The sequence below is a fragment of the Danio aesculapii genome, chromosome 11 (assembly GCF_903798145.1).
Source record: "Danio aesculapii chromosome 11, fDanAes4.1, whole genome shotgun sequence".
In the NCBI taxonomy this organism is placed as follows: Eukaryota; Metazoa; Chordata; class Actinopteri; order Cypriniformes; family Danionidae; genus Danio; species Danio aesculapii.
This window is the reverse complement of record NC_079445.1, coordinates 46,535,667-46,557,732: the sequence shown is the minus strand read 5'-3', so window position 1 is coordinate 46,557,732 and position 22,066 is coordinate 46,535,667. Positions and strand designations below refer to the sequence as shown.

General features: G+C 41.3%; 1 protein-coding gene across 1 annotated transcript in view; it reads left to right on the top strand.

The window, feature by feature from the left end:
- trappc10 (trafficking protein particle complex subunit 10) overlaps positions 1-22,066 on the top strand; it is a 41,072-nt gene that overhangs the window by 4,927 nt on the left and 14,079 nt on the right. The window contains exons 3-14 of the mRNA XM_056467877.1: positions 3,146-3,281; positions 7,307-7,503; positions 8,118-8,313; positions 9,513-9,624; positions 10,080-10,327; positions 10,476-10,622; positions 12,325-12,439; positions 13,852-13,928; positions 14,047-14,138; positions 14,286-14,426; positions 17,716-17,837; positions 20,785-21,269. Coding sequence (XP_056323852.1) covers positions 3,146-3,281; positions 7,307-7,503; positions 8,118-8,313; positions 9,513-9,624; positions 10,080-10,327; positions 10,476-10,622; positions 12,325-12,439; positions 13,852-13,928; positions 14,047-14,138; positions 14,286-14,426; positions 17,716-17,837; positions 20,785-21,269 — 2,068 coding nt within the window. The remainder of the gene's footprint in view (positions 1-3,145; positions 3,282-7,306; positions 7,504-8,117; positions 8,314-9,512; positions 9,625-10,079; positions 10,328-10,475; positions 10,623-12,324; positions 12,440-13,851; positions 13,929-14,046; positions 14,139-14,285; positions 14,427-17,715; positions 17,838-20,784; positions 21,270-22,066) is intronic.

Sequence of the window (22,066 nt, the reverse complement as noted above, 5' to 3'; positions counted from 1 at the left end):
TGTAAACAAGGCTGAATTATAGCTTTGACACAGACATGAGGGTTTTAAATGACTGAAAAACTGCAGAATATGGATCACAAGTGCCCACAATTCACAGTTTATGATCAGATCTGTTTTTTCTGTTGATAATTATTCATAGCTTGAAACAACTGTGTTTCTACAGTGCTGCGTTTCTATGCAGGTCCCAGTATAGCCGCCATTACGGCTCATTGCTTTGACTAAAAACTAGCAATTTCTAGCATTCTTCAAAATATCTTGTTTTCATGTTCAAAGGAAGAAATTGATAAAGCTTTAGAACAAATCATGGGTGAGAAAATGTTAATCTTTTGGGTGAACCGTCCCTTTAAGAGCACTGTAAGATTGATGACACTGTTATTAAACACTGATATATTTTGACAGATTCACACACAAAATATCTATATTAACATGGATGGTTTATTAATTACAATTTCACAGCCACTTTTAAAACAATATGTTAATAATACTGCCTTATAACCAGAATGTTGACGATCTGAATACTAATATTAACATTACAGCTGTTTGTGACCCATGTGAAGTGTTAAGAAACAGTGTATTAAAGCAGTGTCTAGCTCTTCCTCTGAAGTGTGTGTGTGTGTGTTTATACGCTGTATTCTGTAAATAAAGTGTTAATAAACTGTCTCTGATATAAAACTGTGAACTCAGACGACAGGAAGCTGCATTAAAACCAGCCAATCAGAATGAGTCTGAGGTTTAGAGAGGCGCTCTGGCCGTTTCTGTGTTATATTGTACATCAGATATATTAGGGCGGCAGAATATATTGTTTTAGGCAAGGCAAGTTTATTTCTAAAGCACATTTCACAGTGGCAATTCAACATGCTTTACATAAACGGGAATTAAAGAAACAAGTATAAGAACATAAAAACAAATAATACAATGATTAAAACAGATTAAATGTGTTTTAGCATCGATAGGGCAATGTGTGAATCTGCAATCATCACATGCAGGATCACACATCAGCATGGCAGGTTAGCCAGAATAAAGTGAAAGTTTAGTGATCGCATGTGTTTTTAAGACATTTAAGGTGAGATTTTGGCATATGGAATTATTTCATTTGGAGCTTTAACAAATATTAAATGTATTGAATTATTTATATATATATATATACAGCTTTAATGTACCATTATTATTATGATTATTATTATTATTATACAGCTTTATTGATTGTTTATTTCTGTACCTGAATACTGTTAAACTGTATGTCTTTGTCATGATGACAGCACATAATATTAGACTAGATATTCTTCAAGACACTAGTATTCAGCTTAAAGTGACATTTAAAGGCTTCACTAGGGTAATTAGGGTAAAGTTAGGGTAATTAGGCAAGTCAATGTATAACAGTGGTTTATTCTGGAGACAATCCAACACTAATATTGCTGAAGGAGCTAATAATATTGAGCTTAAAATGGCTTTAAAACTATTAAAAACTGCTTTTATTCTAGCCGAAATAAAACAAATAAGACTTTCTCCAGAAGAACAAATATTAGAGGAAATACTGTGAGAAATTCCTCAATCTGAGAAACATCATCAGGGAAATATCTGAAGAAGGGACGAATTCTTCTCATGTGAACTGAATGTCTTGTATAAAGCTGATCTGCTGTGCTGAGACAGGAATAAGGAAGTGTTCTCTGTCACATGATCTTCCTGGAGGGAAACTGTCGCACTTCCTGTTTAATCCGTCAGTCTGAAAGTAGCATATCTGTAATGCACAGATCATAACATTCACTGGCTTCCCACGACTGCTTGAACATATTTACAATCATGTCAAGGCAAAGGAAAGTCTTTAAAAAATAAACAAGTGCTGGAGTTTATTAGATTTTCTGGAAAAATAAATCTGTATTATTCCCTCTGGTCTGTTAAAGGGAGAGTTCACCCAAAAATACAAACTTACTCTCTATTAACTCATCCTCGAGTGATTCCAAGAGAGCGGTCTGGCTGCAGACTCAGTACAGTTGCAATCTGAGCTGCATGCAATGCTTTTTTAATGCCCACCCCTAACCCCGCCCCTCACAGTGATGTAATTCGCTTCATTAAGTGCATTGTGTTTGACTTTGCATCTCTGTGATATGCAGTCTCAGCTTGCAAATCCAAGTCTGCATCCAGATACTATTGGATTCCAATAATTTATGAGTTTCGGTTGGAGACTATTAATGAGATGAGGAGCAGGACATACAGGTGCTTGTAGCTCCGCCCTTTTTGATAAGAGCACAATCTCATTTGCATTTAAAGCCACAGTGGCAAAATAAGGCTCAAAGCTTAAAGGGGTTCAGAGTTATAAAAGTTTCAGAGTTATAAAACATTATTTGTGGGGTATTTTTACACACTGTCATTATCGTTTTATTGAAAAATTATACATCGTGATAATTATCGTATCGAATTATCGCCCAGCCCTAATATCAGCAAATGATATTGGAATGCATTGTTAGACTTCCATAGCCTGTGTTGTGTGTTTCACAAACTCTAAATGTCTTGTTTTACTAGTACTTGTGTGTATTTACATGTCTAAAACATACAATAAGCAAACACTAAACACCAGCACAGGGACATTACGGTCCTCACTTCAAAACGGAACCACAGCAGGATTCTGTAGTGGTTTACCCTGATGTTGCTCTCTTCCTCCTCATCAAAGACTCCAACATGTTTGGGTTTCAGGTGCTGGGTCATTGCCGTGGCTGAACTCTGCTTGCATATTAATTAAACATCTCTGCATTGACGAATCGATTATGAAATTCCTCGTCAATGCTTTTAGTAATCCGTTTAATCAATTCGTTGTTGCAGCCCTATAGTTCAGATAGCCTAGTGTGAGTGCACCCTGAAATAACACGACATTTTCATTATTGTGTGAACTACCCCTTTAAAAACACACATAATTGATAAACTCTCCCTGTATTATGGGTAAACTCTGAAATATAACATGTCTCCTACTCAAGCACAATATAAACTCACCATTTCAGATCCTGTGGTGGGATTATTTGTGCAGCAGTTATTCATATGCACAGAGGTCTAGAGACAAGAGCACAAGCGGAGACTGACTGCTGTTGTGTGTTTCCTCATATTTACTGTGTGTGTGTGTGTGGATTAAAGCTGTGTGTGTTTCTCATCTCAGGTCTTACGGCCGAGCACCAAAGATGATCTACCTGGAAGCTAATTTTGTCCAGTTCAAAGAAGAGCTTCTTCCGAAAGAGGGGAATAAAGCGCTGCTGACGTTCCCGTTCCTGCACATCTACTGGACCGACTGCTGCGTGAGTCTCGTTGACACACACACACACACTCATACACACACACACACACACACACACACACACACACACACACACACACACACACACACACACACACACACACACACACACACACACACACACACACACACACTCATACACACACACACACACACACACATGTAGAACCAGATTTTAATTATGATCCTGCCGCGTTTATATATTTTAATTTATCTTATTATATTTACATGTTCTAAACTGTGTTCAAATCATGAAAATAACTAGAAAAGCTTTTAGAAATGTTTTCAATAGATATTAACATTATAATAATCAGTTTCTATTGATGTTTTTATTATACTTTATAACACAGACATGAATTAAATTGTTCAAATTATGACAATACAGACTGTGAAGAATAAGCAAATGCTGAATAGATGTAGTTATTTTGTTGAACTGTCCCTTTAAGAGTGTTGGAGATCTATGATAGATCCACACTGTGTTATTAAACACTGCGAGATGTTTAATTAAACTACATACAGGGTTCGCACAAGGTGCTTACAGTGCTTTAATTAGGCTTTTAGATATTCAAGTCCTGAATACCTGGACAATTGTCTTGTTTTGTTGAAAAGTGCTTAAATTAACAAGGAGATTTTGTATGCATTTACACCTGGGAGAATGTAAATGTCTGTGAACTGTTGTGACTATTTAATGCAATAATACCCGCACGATCTGCTGTGATTCTGAAGCGGTGATTTGACTGATATGAAAAGTGGCCAATCACTGTTGACCTTGGCTAGTTTTACGTGAAACGTTAGGGCGGGACAAAGGCCATTCTGTGTTACAGGACTGAATAATAATACAGATATAAACACATGTTTTATTGGAGTAATGCTTTTCAGATGTGTTTCACCATGGAGATGGCTGTGTTATTAACAAGAGTCAATAAACCACAGACATTCTTCCTGCCGTTCCACTCTTTTCTCTCCAAAAGCAAGTTTAACTCAGCTCTGACCTGTCACTCTTCTAAATTACAGTGTGAAAGTCTGCATGGGAACGCAGGTATTGCGCATTTATTAATTTAGCAAAAGTCACGAGTGCTCTATTTTAACATGAGAGCGCAGTCATATACATTAATCGAAAATAAAAGCTTAAATGGGCTTTTTCAAATGAACTGCAAGCCTTATCATCACCGCGTGTGAAGTGTGTTAGCGCTCAGACTGTATACAGTCGCGATCTCTTCTCTTTTATTTATCTTTGCTCCTTGACTTAACTTTCTCAAAAACAATCAAGTGTTCAGAACTAGATCGACCCATGAGTAGGCCCACATGGAATATGTGTGTGCAGAATTTGCAGATTTTTAGCCCATCACTGATTCTGTTTATTTACTTGAGTAAATGTGTGTAAATCCATATTTATTCAGTTTTTATTTAATTACAGTAATATTATTGACTAATATTAAACTCTTCATCTGATTTATGTACAGTGCAGTGTGTACAGTAATATTCTCTGTCTTTCAGTAGAGATATTATATGAGAGAATTGCTTTGTTTACCAAATAAGTGGATCTCATTGGATTTGCATTGTAAACATTAAATAAAAGTTAAAAAGGGATTATTTTTCATTTGTTTTGTTACTTGTAACCGTGTGTACTCTTTATATTCTCATATCACGTCTAAAGCCATGTTGAAAACGCGACGCGTGTCGCTTTGTTTACAGATTTAAATGGGTTTGTGAGCTCGCGATCCTCTGCCGTTTGTCATTGCTATGGCCACCGTCAGCTGATCCTACACATGTGCAACGGTCAAGTTTCAAAATAGTTCAGCTCAGGTTTGGGGTGAGGGGTCTGCATTACTGGTGCTCGAGGCGAACGGCGATCACGCCGCCCCCAACCTGAAAGTGCATTCTGTGTATTCTGTGTTTGAATGTTTCTGTGAAGGACTCTTGTTTTGGTGTTGTATCCTCTGAGGAGGAGGGTAGTGTTGTGTGCGTGCGTGTGTGTGTGTGAAAAAGAGCAGGTAGAGTGTGAGACTCGTGTCGATCTCCTCTTCAGTTCTTGGACTTTTTGCTCAATAAAATAGTTAGTCGTCAGTATTTTCTAGTCCATCGTCTGTATTTACATTCACCCACTGGCAGCCAAAATCCACACCTTACACTATGAAGTGTGTGTGCACTCTGACTACTTCTATATTGTTGATTAGCTGCTGGGCATTTCACTCTGTCTCCCGCTGAACGCTGTCAGTGTCGACCAATCGCAGCAGGCTGTCATCGGTCCAATCAGTGCAGATTAGCTTCGCGCTGAGGAGGGGTTTTGGGAACAAATGAATCGCTGAACGAATCATATGGGAGTCGCTGGAATAATTAGGTAAAAATAAATGCAGATTATAAGACCATCAAAGTGTTTTATGACCTTGCATGAATATTAGACTGTTGTTGGAGACCCCCAAAAACCTAAATATGACCCTATTTCATGTATAATATGGGCTCTTTAAGTTTAATATCGTGTAAAATAAAATTCCAGTGATGTACAGCTATTTAAGAATCAAATCTGCCATATTGAAAAAACAGACACAAAACGAGAAAATAGTGTAAAATGCAAAAATAAAAGGCAAAATATCAGTCTTGTGTTTGAAAAATAGCCGGAAAGTGTCTTTTTATTATATAATATGTGTTCGCTTTGCCAGTGCTATTGAAAAAGATGACCATACTTCCTTTGTGTGTACAAATTCCTATATATGTAGTCCTGTGATTAAACAATTAGACCATTCAAACAAGTCTACACTTAAATTCCAATGTAACTAACTAAAAGAGTACTGTGTATTCACTCAATATTAGTATTATTTACTACAATTTGTATTATTGTAGCAATGTAATAGTGTTTTTACATGAGCACAAATGTTCAGGTCTCTTTCCATCAGCGAGAACATCAACAAATAAATAAACATTTCACAAACATGATTATTATATCATATTATTCATTAATTATTACATTATTAGGAAGGTTTTTGTCTTTGTAAAATGTGTATTAATAGGTTGTGTGTCAGTGTTGAAAATAAAAATATGTGCTGGAAAAAGTGCTTAAGTCCTTGATTTTCATGGAGTTGTGCCTGTAGGAACCCTGTACATGATGTTTCTTGACATTTATAAATCAAAATAGCGATGAAGGCCAGGTATAAGGAGGTTTATTTAAAGTGAAGTGCATCAGTCGGTGTGCGTGTGTGCGTGTGTGCGTGCGTGTGTGTGTGTGCGTGCGTGTGTGTGTGTGTGTGCGTGTGTGTGTGTGCGTGCGTGTGTGTGCGTGCGTGTGTGTGCGTGCGTGTGTGTGCGTGTGTGCGTGCGTGTGTGTGCGTGCATGTGTGCGTGCGTGTGTGTGTGCGTGTGTGTGCGTGTGTGTGCGTGCGTGTGTGTGCGTGTGTGCGTGCGTGCGTGTGTGTGCGTGCGTGTGCGTGCGTGCGTGCGTGTGTGTGTGTGTGTGTGTGTGTGTGTGTGTGTGTGTGTAATGTGCTGTTGAGTTTCTGCATATTTCTCATGCTTATCATGGTTTGTATCTGATTATCTGCTTCAGTTTGCACACGCTTCAGATGATTTCTGCTTTCTCTTGTGTATGCGGCAGTGTTTATACTCCAGCACATTAAAGCTGATGTGTTTCTGTGCTTAAATTAGTGTGTATCAGTGTCATGTTCTCACACACACACATACACACACACACACTGCTGGCTTTATTTTCCCTCACGCTCAGCTGTTGGTGTTTGCTTTGCGTTTACACACACATTTTCTGCTCTTTTGGAGAAGTCGAGTCATTTCTCGTCAACATGTCTGTGTATTAGTGTGACGCTTCAGTTTAAGTCTTTAACTGGTGTGTGTTTTAGGCCAGACACAATCTGCTGAGGGTTTTGATTCCTATTTCAGTGCACAAGTTTATGTGTCTGTGTGTGTGTGTTTGTATTTGTGCCTGTATGTATACATATGTGATTATGTGTTTGTGTGTGTGTGTGTGTGTGTGTCTGATCTGTACGTTTATGTAATTGATTATATGTGTGTGTGTTTCAGGACACAGAGGTGTACAAGGCATCAGTGAAGGAGGACATGCAGCGCTGGCAGGGCGTCCTGCGGCTCCACGGCTCTGCTGATTGGCTGATCGTGGTGGTGGAAAACGACAACAAGAAAAAGAACAAGACCAACATCCTGCCGCGCACCTCCATCCTGGACAAGATCCGCAACGACTTCTGCAACAAGCAGAGCGACAGGTGAGCGCAGGACCACCGCTGCAGGAATACACAATCACTAACTTTGATATAGACAGCAGTGCGTCAGCATAGGGACAGATGTAAAACAGCAGTGTGTGTGTGAGTGCTGGTCATGTGTGCTTCAGTGTGTGCTTCTGTCAGTCTATGTCGCTCCTATTCATCTAAAACTCCACATCTATAATCCTCTTAGTCTATGCTGACATTATCTTCAGCAGCTCAAACACTCTGATGGCTAATGGACAGACGGCTGCTTCTCACTCAGGGCTGCTGTTTATGCTAATGAGATGGAGAGATGGGCACTAGTGGGCGGGGCTTGATTGACACAAAGGGAGAGCGTCAATCAAAGTGTTTCAGTCATCAAGTCTGATTAAAACAAACACAATTAACTCATGTTGATCATTAGAGGCTGGAGATATTCACACTCTGCTGACACACAACTGGGATTAAACCACATACAAAAGGGATTTCTGCATAATAGGTGCCCTTTGAATGTTAAATGTTGAACAGGTAAACACCTATAGGAATGTATGTAAGCTTTCTACACCTGTCGTTATGTTAACTGACCTCCCAGAGTGTTTGGTTCCAAGTAAAAGCATAACTGTGTGTGTGTGCAGGTGTGTGTCCCTGTCGGAGCCGCTGAAGGAGTCGTCGCGCTCTCAGGAGTCGTGGAGTTCGTTTCTCACGAAGCTGCGGACGCTGCTGCTCATGTCCTTCACCAGGAATCTGGGCCGCTTCGAGGACGACATGCGGACGCTGAGGGAGAAACGCACCGAGCCCGGCTGGAGCTTCTGCGATTACTTCATGGTGCAGGTGTGTTTCCGTCTGAGCCGCTGATCTGCAGCTCTGCGTCTATACACCTGTCTGTTTCATACACGCATTTATATGGATAACACAATAAAAATGCTTTAAAGGGCAGCACGGTGGCTCAGTGGTTAGCCTCACACCATGAAGATCGCTGGTTTGAGTCCCCGTTGGGTCAGTTGGTGTTTCTGTGTGGAGTTTGCATGTTCTCCCCGTGTTGGCGTGGGTTTCCTCCGGGTGCTCCGGTTTCCCCCACAGTCCAAACACATGTGCTATAGGGGAACTGATGAACTGGTACTCCCTGTACTGGGTTGCAGCTGGAAGAGCATCCGCTGTGTAAAACATGCTGCTATAGCTGCCAGTTCATTCCGCTGTGGTGACCCCTGATGAATAAAGGAACTAAGCTGAAGGAAAATTAATGATTTAAAGTCCACATGAAATCCAGTCTAACCGTATTGGTTTTGTTAGCTCACATTGCTAGTTTTCTGGTGAAGAATTCATCTGTGCAGGTCATTAAGAACCAAAATTAGCCAACAAACAGACATGGTGAGCAGGAGATGTCTGTTAGGTTGTAATAACTCTCCTCAAATGCTTTTTCCCCTCTCTTTCTAAATGAAATGACCACTGAAATGCCTAAATTTGACAGAAAATCCAATCTAAATATCTGAGCAAATTATATTCCAAATTTGAAGCTGACGTCTCCTATAATGAGCTTTCAGTAGTGTTTAGTTTGGCTGCAGTACCAGACATGACCACTGGTTTACATTGGTGACCATATAAGGCATGGCAAGTTTATTAATAAAGCACATTTCATACACCGTGGCAATTCAGTGTGCTTTACATAAACGAAAATAACACAGGCAAGTATGAGAAAATAAAAACAAATAATAAATAAAAACAGACATATAAGAGTGTCCCCTGTGTTTGAGGAATTCATACTGTATTTTTTCATGCTAATATTCTATTAATATGCTATTAATGTGCTAATATCATGCAAATATTAGCATATTAATTAGCATATTTTCATGCTAATATTCATATTCTACAGTGGTATGGGCAGTTTGGTGGTATTTTATTTGAACTTAGCATCGACAAAACATCTAAACTAACTTTACATGTGGATTGCTGTAGCAAAGTAATATGCATCAGTTGATAGAAACACAGCCAGTGTGTGTGTTGTCTGACCTGTGTGTGTGTGTGTGTCTCAGGAGGAGCTGGCGTTTGTCTTCGAGATGCTCCAGCAGTTTGAGGATGCTCTGGTCCAGTATGATGAGCTGGATGCTCTCTTCACGCAGTACGTGCTCAACTTCGGCGCTGGAGGTAAATCTGCATCTCACATCAGTTTAAACACATGCTCACACTTTACTGACAGTAGGAGAACTGCTCAGAGTTTCACCACTACATCAACGTCTGCAATCATATGCTCCGCTTCAGGTGTTTCACACATTTGAGTTCTGTTTTTCTGCTAAAGACTAATGGAGATGTTATTGATGGTGTTCATGGTTAAACAGAAATCATTAGTTTGTATGAGGTGACCACCAAACCTCATTCTTCAAGACGTTTTCAGAAAACAGACACTCTTAACAGACTTAAGGTATAATTCAGATAATTATTATTTTCCCACTGCCCACACAGCTTCAATTACATCAGTGGATGTTTTTCGGAGAAATGTTTTCTGAGAAAAATGGTGATGTGTTCAATACTTATTTCCCCCGCTGTATACATTTAAAACTAAAAAACTGTGTGTGTGTGTGTGTGTGTGTGTGTGTGATCAGACGGAGCAAACTGGCTCTGCTCGTTCTGCCAGCCGGTGCGCAGCTGGAACGGGCTGCTGCTGCGGAGACCAATCGACATGGAGAAGCGAGACCTGATCCAGAGAGGAGACGCCAGCCTGCTGGACCTACGCAGCTACCTGTTCTCCCGCCAGTGCACACTGCTCATCTTCCTGCAGAGACCCTGGGAGGTGACGGCCCGCGCCCTGGAGCTGCTGCACACCTGTGTACAGGAGCTGCGGCTGCTGGAGGTGTGTGTGTGGCAGATGTCAGTGTTGTGTCGTGCGCTGGACTGTTGGGTGTGTGTATATGTCTGACTCGTGTGTGTGTGTGTGTGTGTGTGTGTGTGTGTGTGTGTGTGTGTGTGTGTGTGTGTTTGTGTGTGTGTGTGTGTTGCAGGTTTCAGTGGTGTGTGGTGCGCTGGACTGTTGGGTGTTTCTGAGTTGTCTGGAGGTTCTGCACAGGATCGAGGGCTGTTGCGAGCGCAGTCAGCTGGAGGCAAACTACTCACACACTGTGGGCCTGTGGACTTATGCCACGGAGAAGGTACTGCACGTACACGGACACACCACACACACTCACTCGCACATAAGCTCATACGTGCACACGCATGTATTAACACATACATGTACTTGCGCGCACACACGTGCACACTCACATACACTCATAAACACATATACACACATACATGTACTCACGCACACCTACATACAAACAATGGCATACACACTCACATACTCACATGCACACACATACACACTTGCATATACACACGCACACTGGCACATAAATGTGTGCACACAGTCCCACTATACCTGTCAACATGGGATGTGGAAATTAGGGATATGCCCACCATAATAAGAGATATCCCCCCTACTAAAAAATCCCCAAATGACTAAATCTGTTCTTCTGGAGCTGTTTCATTGTAAATAAACAGTCAAACGGTCAGTAATATGTTTTATTATTATTATTTACAAAAGAGAAAATAAATAGTAAACATTAGCAGCAAATCAATTAGCAAACAGTTGAGCTTATTAAAATGAAAAGCTAATATACTGAAATCTAATCCAGCTCTCATTAGTCTTTTCTTCACTGTATAACTCACACATTCTGATTAAAGAGCAGCGAATGAATCTCAGTTATTATGATTTATTTCTGTTTGATTACATTAAATAACAGAGGTGTCACTTTATAAATGCACACATCTAGCGTTATAATGAAAGCGTTCGATTGCTTTCCTCACTGTTTAAGCTCATTTAGGATGAAATTAGCTGTGTTTGAAAAAAACCCAGCAAGATCGACATGTTTAGATGTTATTATTATTAATTATGTGTATATGTCTGTTCAAACACACACAAAACCCAGACTTTCACTCCGCTTTAAATGGCGTGTCCAGAATCCGTTTGGGAAACAGCGTCTGTTCATCACTATGGAGCGCGTCAGCTGACAGTCACGCACCGCTACATGACTGATTTGAGGACTGTATAGGAGGGGTGACGGCGTCTGTAATGGAAAGGAAAGGGAATCCTGCTGTTTTTATATTTAATTCAAAGTGTTTTCATGCCTAAACAAAGCGAAAGCACAGAACAGACTCACATTTAAGAGCAAGGGCGGCCCCTGGTGGTTCAGCGGTATGGGTTGCGTATAGGGAGGATCGACTCTTTAATGGTTATTTGCCACCCTTCAGAGAAAGACTGAAAATACAGGAGAAATACGGGAAAATACCTTTACAGGAGGATAGCGGGATAGAACTGTAAAATACGGGAGAATCCCGGGAAAAACGGGAGGGTTGACCAGTATGAGTCCTACTCACATACACTCAAACACATACATGTACTTGCGCACATACACACACACACTTGTGGAGCTAGCTTTATGGCCTCTCCTCATAGCTGTAATGATGTTTCTACTGTGCAGATTGTAACTATTTTCTTTGTGTGTGTGTACACGTGTTTTTGTGACATATCAGGACACAAATCTGTATAATGACATAGGTATGCCACTGGTATTACAAAAAGGAGGTGAAATATGAGGACACTGGTGACGTCCTCATTTCTCAAAAAGCTTATAAATCCCACAGGATGAGTTTAATCAGAGAGTAAAGCTGCACACAGTCTCCTGTGATGGTTGGGTTAGGGGTAGGGTAGCGTAAGGGCAAAACAAAACACGGTTTGGACAGTATAAAATGAATAGAAACCTATGTAATGTACTCACTTTTCTCAAAAACAAAGTGTGTGCGTGTGTTTAGCTGAAGGCTCTGGGTGATCTGTGTGGTCTGGTGTCTGAAAACGGCCCTAACTCTGAAGATCTGAACAGAACAGTGGACCTGCTGGCCGGTCTGGGTGCAGAGAGACCTGAGACAGGTGAGAATGACTGCAGTGATGATTAGTGGTGTAACGGATCATAAACCTCACGGTTCGGATCACTTCGGTTTTCACGGATCGGACCATTTTTCGAATCAGCGAAAAAGGGAGAAGACAAATGTCATTTGCTTTCTATTTATACAGAAATATACCTGCAAAAACCACTGGTTTATCAAACAGAACTCAGAAGCTGTAATGTTAATAAAAATAAAAATCAAGAAAGAAGCAGCTGAAAAAAAGGAAAATATTCAATAGGAAACATCATCTGTTGCTGATAATGCTAAATATAGAGATCATAGACAACAGATCATATCTGTTTTTAAATAATGATTCACCAATTCACTCATTAAACTTGATAATGTTTCATCATCGGTGGACCATTTCTCTAAACCCATTCAGTGACATAATTTTGATGGTTGTTTGTCGCCACCTGTTGGTTACACAATGCAATTGCTACAACATTCACCAGCATCAAGTTCCATTAAACGGTGATTTTAATCTTCACCATGATCCTCAGTGCTTATATCTGAACTGTAAACTGGTCTCCCAGTTCTTCTGTGTTATTTAATTGTTTGTAACTCACTGAAAAAGTGTAAAAACTGAATCTCTCTCGATCAAACACAGACTTGACTGCAGCGCTAATTAGAAGCATTAATAAACATATGCAAATCATCATCGTTTATCATTCATGTTACGCTGGTTTGAATTGAGATCATGATGTTGTAATGTTTAATCCTGCAGCTTTACACTGAATGCATTAATGCAGGCTAAACATTGACATAAGACACCTTTAATTAATAGCCTAATAAAGCATTTAGGTCCCACCACAACTGTTTCTGTCATCATTATACTTTACAGGGACGCCAAAATGCTTTCATACTCGTGATTTGAATGACGCGGGAGGCCATCTCTCTGCTATTGTTATAAATGTTGGATTAACCTACAAGTTAAAGAAAGTTATTGATCTGCGGGTCACGTGCGTTCTGAACCGTGCGGTGTGATCTGTACGGATCACGGATCAACCATTACAGCCCTAGTGGTGATGCTGGAGATTCATAACAGGAACAGACCACACACTGCTGGATATTTACACACACAACGCTCATCTTTATCTTTATAAGTTAAATTTGTCCTGTATTTTAGATTCAACATTTAAAATAATAATTCTGTAAAGAAGAGTCTCAAATACAGCAATATATGATGATGTTTAATCTGATGGAACTCCATTATAGTGCTTTTACTGGAGTATATAAGTGTATGGTTTCATTGTTTTGATGCTGTGTGTGTGTGTGTGTGTGTGTGTGTGTGTGTGTGTGTGTGTGTGTGTGTGTGTGTGTGTGTGTGTGTGTGTGTGTGTGTGTGTGTGTGTGTGTGTGTGTGTGTGTGCGTGTGTTTGTGTGTGTGTGTTTTAGCACAAAGTCTTCAGAGTCCATATAAGAAGCTGAAGGAGGCGCTGTCGTCTGTCGAGGCCTTTGAGAAACACTATCTGGTGAGCGCTCCATGTCATCATCTCTGTGTGTGTGTGTGTGTATGTGTGAGTGTGTGTTTGACTGCTGTGATTAGCAGGTTTATTTCTGTAGCTCATCTGTGTGTGTGTGTGTACGCAGGAGCTATCTCATGCTGCTATGGAGATGTACAGGGCCATCGGACGCCTGCGCTCAGCTCGTCTGCTGGGAAAGAGTTTGGCCGAGTTTTACATGTGAGCTTCACTGACACACACACACACACACACACACACACACACACTGGAGGAGAAACAAGTCTGACATCCTCTCTGACTAATCGTATGTGTCTGTGTGTGTGTGTGTGTGTGTCTCTCTTTCTGTAATTGTGTGCGCGTGCGCAGGAGGAAGGGTGACCCTCAGAGTGCTGAGCTCTTCCTGCTGGACTCTCTGAAGTCGTTCGTGTCTGAGAGCTGGAGTTTGCCGCTCACACACACACGCCGGCAGATCGCAGAGTGCCAGAAGCAGCTGCAGAAGATGGACGAGTATCCTTCAGCACACCGCTATAATATATCATCATATATAATCAATCAGTTATTAAAAAAAGAGCACAATCTCATCTGAATTAAAGCGACAGTCACCAGAACACTACAGTTAGGATATAAGGGTCAGTTTCTGTCAATGCTTCTTTTGAAGGTCCAGTCAAATTAAAGATACAGGTGAAAAAACATCAAACAAAACAGTGGTGTCCTTTCTTAAGGGGGCTAAAAATATTGCCCACTGCACTGAAAAATCACCTGTACATCAGTATTCACAGCCTTTGCTCAATACTTTGTTGATGCCCCCTTTGTTGATGCCCATTCCTCTTTGCAGAACCTCTCAAGCTCTATCGGGTTGGATGGGAAGCGACGGTGTACAGCCATTTTCAGATCTCTCCAGAGATGTTCAATAGGATTTAGGTTTGGGCTCTGGCTGGGCCACTCATTCACCAAATTGTTGTTGTGAAGCCGCTCCATTGATATTCTGGCGGTGTGCTTTGGGTCATTGTCCTGCTGGAAGATGAAGCGTCGCCCCAGGCTGAGGTCAAGAGCACTCTGAAGCAGGTCTTCATTCAGGATGTCTCTGTACATCGCTGCATTCATCTTTCCCTCTGTCCTGACTAGTCTTCCAGTTCCTGCTGCTGAAGAACATCCCCACAGCATGATGCTGCCACCACCATGCTTCACTGTAGGGATGCTATTAGCCTGGTGATGAGCGCTGCCTGCTTTTCTCCAAACGTAACGCCTGGCGTTCACCCCAAAGAGTTCAGTTTGAGTCTCATCAGAGCAGAGAGTTTAGTTTCTGATGGTCTGAGAGTCCTTCAGATGCCTTCTGGCTAATTCCAGGCGGGGAGAGTCTTCAGTCTGGCCACTCTACTATACAGGCCTGATTGGTGGATTGCTGCACAGATGGTTGTCCTTCTGTAAGGTTCTCCTCTCTCCACAGAAGAACGCTGGAGCTCAGACAGAGTGACCATCGGGTTATTGATCACCTCCCTGACTAAGACCCTTCTCCCCCGATCACTCAGATTAGATGGCCGGCCAGCTCTAGGAAGAGTCCTGGTGGTTGAACATCTTATACTTACGGATGATGGAGGCCGCTGTGCTCATTGGAGCTTTCAGAGCAGCAGAAATGTTTCTGTAACCTTCCCCAGACTTGTGCTCCAGACAATCCTGTGTCGGAGGTCTACAGACAATTCCTTTGTCTTCATGCTTGGTTTGTGCTTTGACATGCACTGTCAACCCTGGGCCCTTATATAGACAGGTGTACGCCTCTTCAGATCATGTCCAATCAGCTGAATTGAGTACAGGTGAACTTTAATGAAGCTGCTGAAACATCTCAGGAATGATCAGTGAAACAGAATGGACCTGAGCTCATGTACATGTGATTTTTCAGCTCTTTTATTTTTAATAAATGTGCACAATTTCTAAAACTCTTTTTCACATTGTCATTATGGGGGATAGTGTGTAGAATGTTGAGGAAATAAATGAATTTAATCCATTTTGGAATAAGGCTGTAACATAAAAACAAATGTGGAGAAAGTAAAGCGCTGTCAATACTTCCCGGATGCACTGTATATTATATATTTACATATATATGTTAGAGGTGCAACAGTATATATATATTCATCATGGTACGAGGTTCACGGGTCAGTCCAGATGTGCAGTCACTTCAGTTAGAAAGAAACGCCACAGCAATGCAGGAATTGAGCATACATTCACAGAGAACACGGCTCCGTGTCTAAAAACGTGACACAGCAGCATTCAGGAGTGCTTCCACCATGTTCTCATTGTCATGCCAACTTGCTTCCCAGTAAACAGAAGCGTGCAACACTAGTCCCGCCTCTGAGTTCATTTGATTGGTCCACTGCTCTAAAACTGACAGTAATGAGTTCTGCTGTGGGAGAAAGTTGAAATAGTTGTATCTTCACACAGCGTCTAAAAACACGATACTGCAAGAAACGCGAGTGTGTGACAGCCACGCACCTCTGTAATGCAGAGTTCAGGCTGCAGGATTTTTGAAGTAGTCGTGTCACAGATGTTTTCACACTGCATGATTATCTGGGCTAGCGTTTAGTCGCTGCTTTGTTTACACTGCAAGATGGAACGGCAACAAGCTGGTTCACACTGTATGACTTTACTATAGGAAGAATCGCAGACAACTTTGTCCAAACCACGTCTCACAACCAAAAACACGTAGTATATCTTTTGTTATTAACTACACTATGAGAAAGAAGCCTTTAATGGTGTCGAAAAGGTATATATTTGCTCACCTGGGTTTGAAGGGAATCAGCAATTTCTCCTCAATTGTTTTTTTTTTTCGACCTGGTTGTGATATTGCTCAGATGACCTGTCAAACAAACATGGATGCTGCTTCCAAATTTCCACCAGTTTTTCCTCCATTTCTTGGGTCCAAATAGACAGAAATGAAGCCCTTTAACTTGTCCCGCAACCTTCTGCTGGCCTGCAGATACCCACACTAGTGGATGCTGCTCTCTCAGATGGTGTCTTTGATAGTTCACACTGTGTGATTGTTACTCGTGTGCACGAGCACGGATTTGCCTGTGATTTCAGGCATTTGTCAGTGATTTCTCAAAACCTGTCGGCGAGTCAAAATCGGGGCTAAAATCATGCAGTCAGAACTCGGCATTAGTGAGTGCCTTCTCTACACACACACAGAATATTGAGCAGTTGTTGTCCGCTGCAGTGCCGTTGTGATGAACACACTGCTGCATTTACATTTAAAGAGGTTTCAGGTTTGAAGCTTTACTGAATTTTACATTTAACACACTGTTCTAGTTTTCTGTTGTTTTATGAGAGGGTTGAGCTAATGATGATGTTTTATTTTTCAGGATTGTGTTTAGTTAGTACTTTTGCATCACTAGAAGCTCTTCAGTTCTGTAGCTGATTATGACAAAGCAAACACTTCTGCCTGTTCAGAATAAGCAGAAAAAGCAAGTACTGGGGATTCATTATTATTCCTGAACTTGTTATTCCCAAAACTGAGGAGTCTGCACTGGACTGTGACTCCAGTGTACCGCTACACCCCTAATATATATATATATATATTATTTGTTTATTCCAGCCAAGCTAAAAGAAATGGCACTTTCTCCAGAAGACAAATATAACAGGAAATACTTTTTAAAAATCTTTCTCTGTTAAAAATCTCCTGGTAAATATTAAAAAAAGTAATTAGAAATTTCACAAAAATATTTTGCCTTCAGCTGCATGTTGTTGAGCGTCTGCTGAACAGTGTGTTGTGTCTGCAGTGTTTTCCTTGACAGTGTGTGTGTAGGTACCTGCAGACCAGCGCTCTGCTCGCCAGCGACACCAACCTGAGCCATGAAGAGAGAAAACACTTCTGCCAGGAGATCCTGACCTTCGCCAGCCAGCCAGAGGGCAAAGGTCAAGCCAAAGGTCAGCCAGCAAACGACAAACACTATTAAAATATATACACGTGAAAAATATGAACACACACTGGATGGATTTCAGTATGACTGCACAATATATTGAAAACTGATTGTTATTGTGATGATAGTGATGAGACGTCATAAACACTGAGTCCTTTGATGAGAAATGAGGAACTAATGTTTTATACTGGCGCTAATATTTACTAATTATTATTATAAAGTATTATTTGTAATTGTTAAGATAAGAAACCACTGTTGTCCAATGACTTGCCTAATTACCCTAACTTTACCCTAATTACCCTAGTGAAGCCTTTAAATGTCACTTTAAGCTGAATACTAGTGTCTTGAAGAATATCTAGTCTAATATTATTTACTGTCATCATGGCAAAGAGAAAATAAATCAGTTATTAGAGATGAGTTATTAACACTACATTTACATTTAGTCATTTAGCAGACGCTTTTATCCAAAGCGACTTACAAATGAGGACTGGGAAGCAATTTACACAACTATAAGAGCAGCAGTGAACAAGTGCTATAGACAAGTTTCAGGTGTGTAAAGTCTAAGAAGCAAAGAACCAGCTAAAAACAAGTCTAAGTGTTCTCTAACCAAACACAGCAACCGAAAACAGGTCTAAATGTACTTATACGGTGTTGCTCTCGATGCTAAAGTGCTTCTCCTAACACTATTATGATTAGAGATGTGTTGAAGAAATCTGCTAAATAGCACTGCGGAAATATTAGAAAATAATAATTTTGTGTTAATAATTATCTTAAACTGTCAATATATGATCTTTTAAAATATAATTAAAGCATCATTTCTAAATGTAAATGATATAATCGCAGTACTCCATCATCTAGTGTTTGTCCTGATATGGTGCAGCGCAGTTTAATTCTCTAAAGAGCTCTATTATGCATTATAAAAGGGTCATATTTTGGTTTTTGGGGTCTCCAACAACAGGCTGATCTGCATGCAGGGTCAACAAACACTTTAATTGTCTTATAAGATGCATTTATTTTACCTAATTATCCCAGCGACTCTCATATGATTCGTTGAGCGATTAATTTGTTCCAAACCACTTTCTTAGCGTGATGCTAATCTGTGCTGATTGGTCTGATGACCCGGCTTATCAACATTGTTGAGGTAGTCGGAGTCCAGAGTGTGTGTGTGAGCCCAGTGCAGTTAAACATCAGCATATTGCTCTACTCTTCACCATGACACACATTCAGTATTAATCCACACAGCGGCAAAAGCTGAACTATTTTAAAACTTGACCACAGCATGTGTGTAGGAACAGCTAACGACAGAGGATTGCAAGCTCACAAACGCATTTAAATCCATAAACAAAGCGGCACACATCATGTTTTCAACATGGTTACAGACGCAATATGTGATTATAAAGAGCTCACCAGATTCAATACAAGCCACGTGGAGCAATTACTAGTAACAAAACACAATTAAATACATTTCAGATATACTGACTTAACACAAACCTAACACATCACTCAGATCTTTAGGATCAGATAAACTAGAAACTCCAAGAGTTCAGTCAGAGCAGGGGGAATCAGCTACTAACAGCGCCCCCTGCTGCTGGAATCAGCTTCCAGAAATGATCAGATGTGCTCCAACATTAGGCACATTCACATCAAGACTGAACACACACCTGTGTTTTTAATCATGTTTATTATTTGTTTTTTATTTTCTTATATTAGTCTTTTTTATGTAAAGCACTTTGAATTGCCACTGTGTATGAAATGTGCTCTATAAATAAACTTAATTCCCTTGAATTTGCAAGCTAGAGAAAAAAACAAGGAGGCAGCCATTTAATCACACTTAAGTTACTTACACTTGTGAAATGGAGGAAAGAGCTGATCCATGAACTGTGTACTGTAAAGTTCCTGTCAAGCTCTGACAAAGTCCCATACATCAATAGTCTTTTCTGATCTTTCCTTTAACAAACGGCCGATGAATCCCTCATTGTAAGCGTGTTGATTGCTGAAGCACTTGTCAGAGAAATGAGGGGAACACAGCACAAGGCTGGGCTATAATGCTGAGGTGTTTCTCTAATAATAATCTTCAGCCACTGACTCTTCACCGCCTCATCTTCGGGTAGGGGAAATAACATTCCCTCAGATACTCATACTTCAGAGCACAGCGTCTTCACCACACAAAGTCTTTGGCTGCGTCCGAAACGGCATACTTCCATGCTATACAGTACGCTAAAATCAGTATGCGAGCAGAGTAGTATGTCCGAATTCATAGAATTTGAAAATCAGTATGTGAGAAATACCCGGATGACTTACTACTTCTGGCGAGATTCTGAAGTGCGCATCCCATGCACGCTGCGCTATCCCACGATGCCCCACAAGAGAATTCATAAATGGGAGTGAAGCGACGCAACTGACGCAGGTAGGTCATGTGACCATAAAAAAAATGGCGGATGTAGTACGTCCGAATTCCATTCATACTTACATTCATACTGTATAGAACGCAGTTTTCTAACGGCCGAGTAGTACGTTTACATTCAAATGCAGTACCTACTGAGTAGTAGGCGCTTTCGGACGCAGCCTTTGTCTTATTTGCTACAGTGTTTGTGGGCGGGGCCGGGGATTTCAATTTCCCCAAGTCTACGCCCACAACAAATGGGCGGGGCTTGAGTTCCATATCGACATTGCGCTGACACGGCTAAAGACTCAATACTGCGGCGATTAATTGAAACCACTCTGAGTCGACTCATTTATAAATGAATCAATAGTTTTGAACACGGTGCACCTTCAGATTTAAGCCTGAGCGGGATATTTCACTTCACTCAGAGCTGTGTTACACACTGATGGAGATCATTCTCAAAAACCCACAGTAGGGGCTCTTTAAGACCTTTCTCAGATTATTCCTGTAAACTGTGACACAAACTCATCAATCTGTGTGTGTGTGTGTGTGTGTGTGTGTGTGTGTGCAGTGTCTCTCAGCATGAGTTCTCTAGCAGTCCTGCAGGAGCTGATCTTCTGTCCAGCTTCTGCTGTGGTTCATGTGGGTGCGGAGCTGCAGATGGAGCTGCATGTGTGCAGTCTGCAGCCGCTGCCGGTGTGCGTGCAGCAGTTCTCCGCCGCTCTCCACTTCAGCACGGATCCACCGGGCACACACAGACGCTCCACTCAGCAGGCGTCCGGCAGCGTGGTGTTCCCGGCGCTCAGCCCGGTGAGTGTTTCTCCTGCGCTGGAGCTGTGCGAGGTGACAGAGCTCAGTCCATCTGACAGTGCGCTCAGCTCAGCCGGCGTGGCCTGTAAGAACACACACCTGCTGATGCGCAGGCCGGACAGCGCCACCTCTCTGCAGATGGGCGGCACTGCAGCGACATCGGCTCTGGAGGAGGCAGAACACATGCTGAGGGCCACAGACGTCACACTGCAGCCCGGACACAACACTATCAGCTTCAGCGCGCCGGTAACACACACATGCACCACATCACTGGCTGCAGCCGCGCTCACACTGCACATTCACTACTGTTGTGGAAACAATTTTGGCTGCGTCCAAAATCACCTTCTACTCTAGTCTGTACCACTGTTGAGTTCACTGCAGGACTGATGTGAGGATGAATGGAGCTCAGGGTAGGGTTGCACCAGCTGATCGGAACTTCTTTCTTAACCTGAAACATAAAATGCACAGTAGAGGCTTCGTGACTACTATCTAGTTGGTAACTAAATTTGCTCTTACTTCAGCTGCAGCACATGTTCTTAAGGTAAACTGTAGTTAGTAGGTCGTAAGCCCTCTGTAAAGTCATGTGTAGTCACATTGAATGACTAATTTCCAATACAAAGCATATAAATCATTAAACTGCTTTAATATTCTGCAGTAATTCATCTGTATATAACGGTCCGATGACAATTGACCCGTCACTGAGCCACACCTGAAAACCGCCACACACCAATCGTGGCTAGTATAGTAACCGAATGTGTGTGTGTTTATTTAACTATTAATATTATATGAATTTAGAGAGACCTTATGTGATTGACTGCTAGCATAACGATGTGGATTGTGCTTAGCTAGTCAGTTGAAAACTTTTCATTTGTCTTTCTGCACTATTGAAAGATGCTTAGCCAGATTGCTTGTGTTTCCGCTTATACAAGAAAACTACTTGTTGCGTTTGTTGCAACGGGCATTGTCGGTGTCCACTCAGGAAATTAGAGGCGTGAACCTATACTAGTCTCACGGTTCAGTTCGGTTACGATTATCATGCCAAC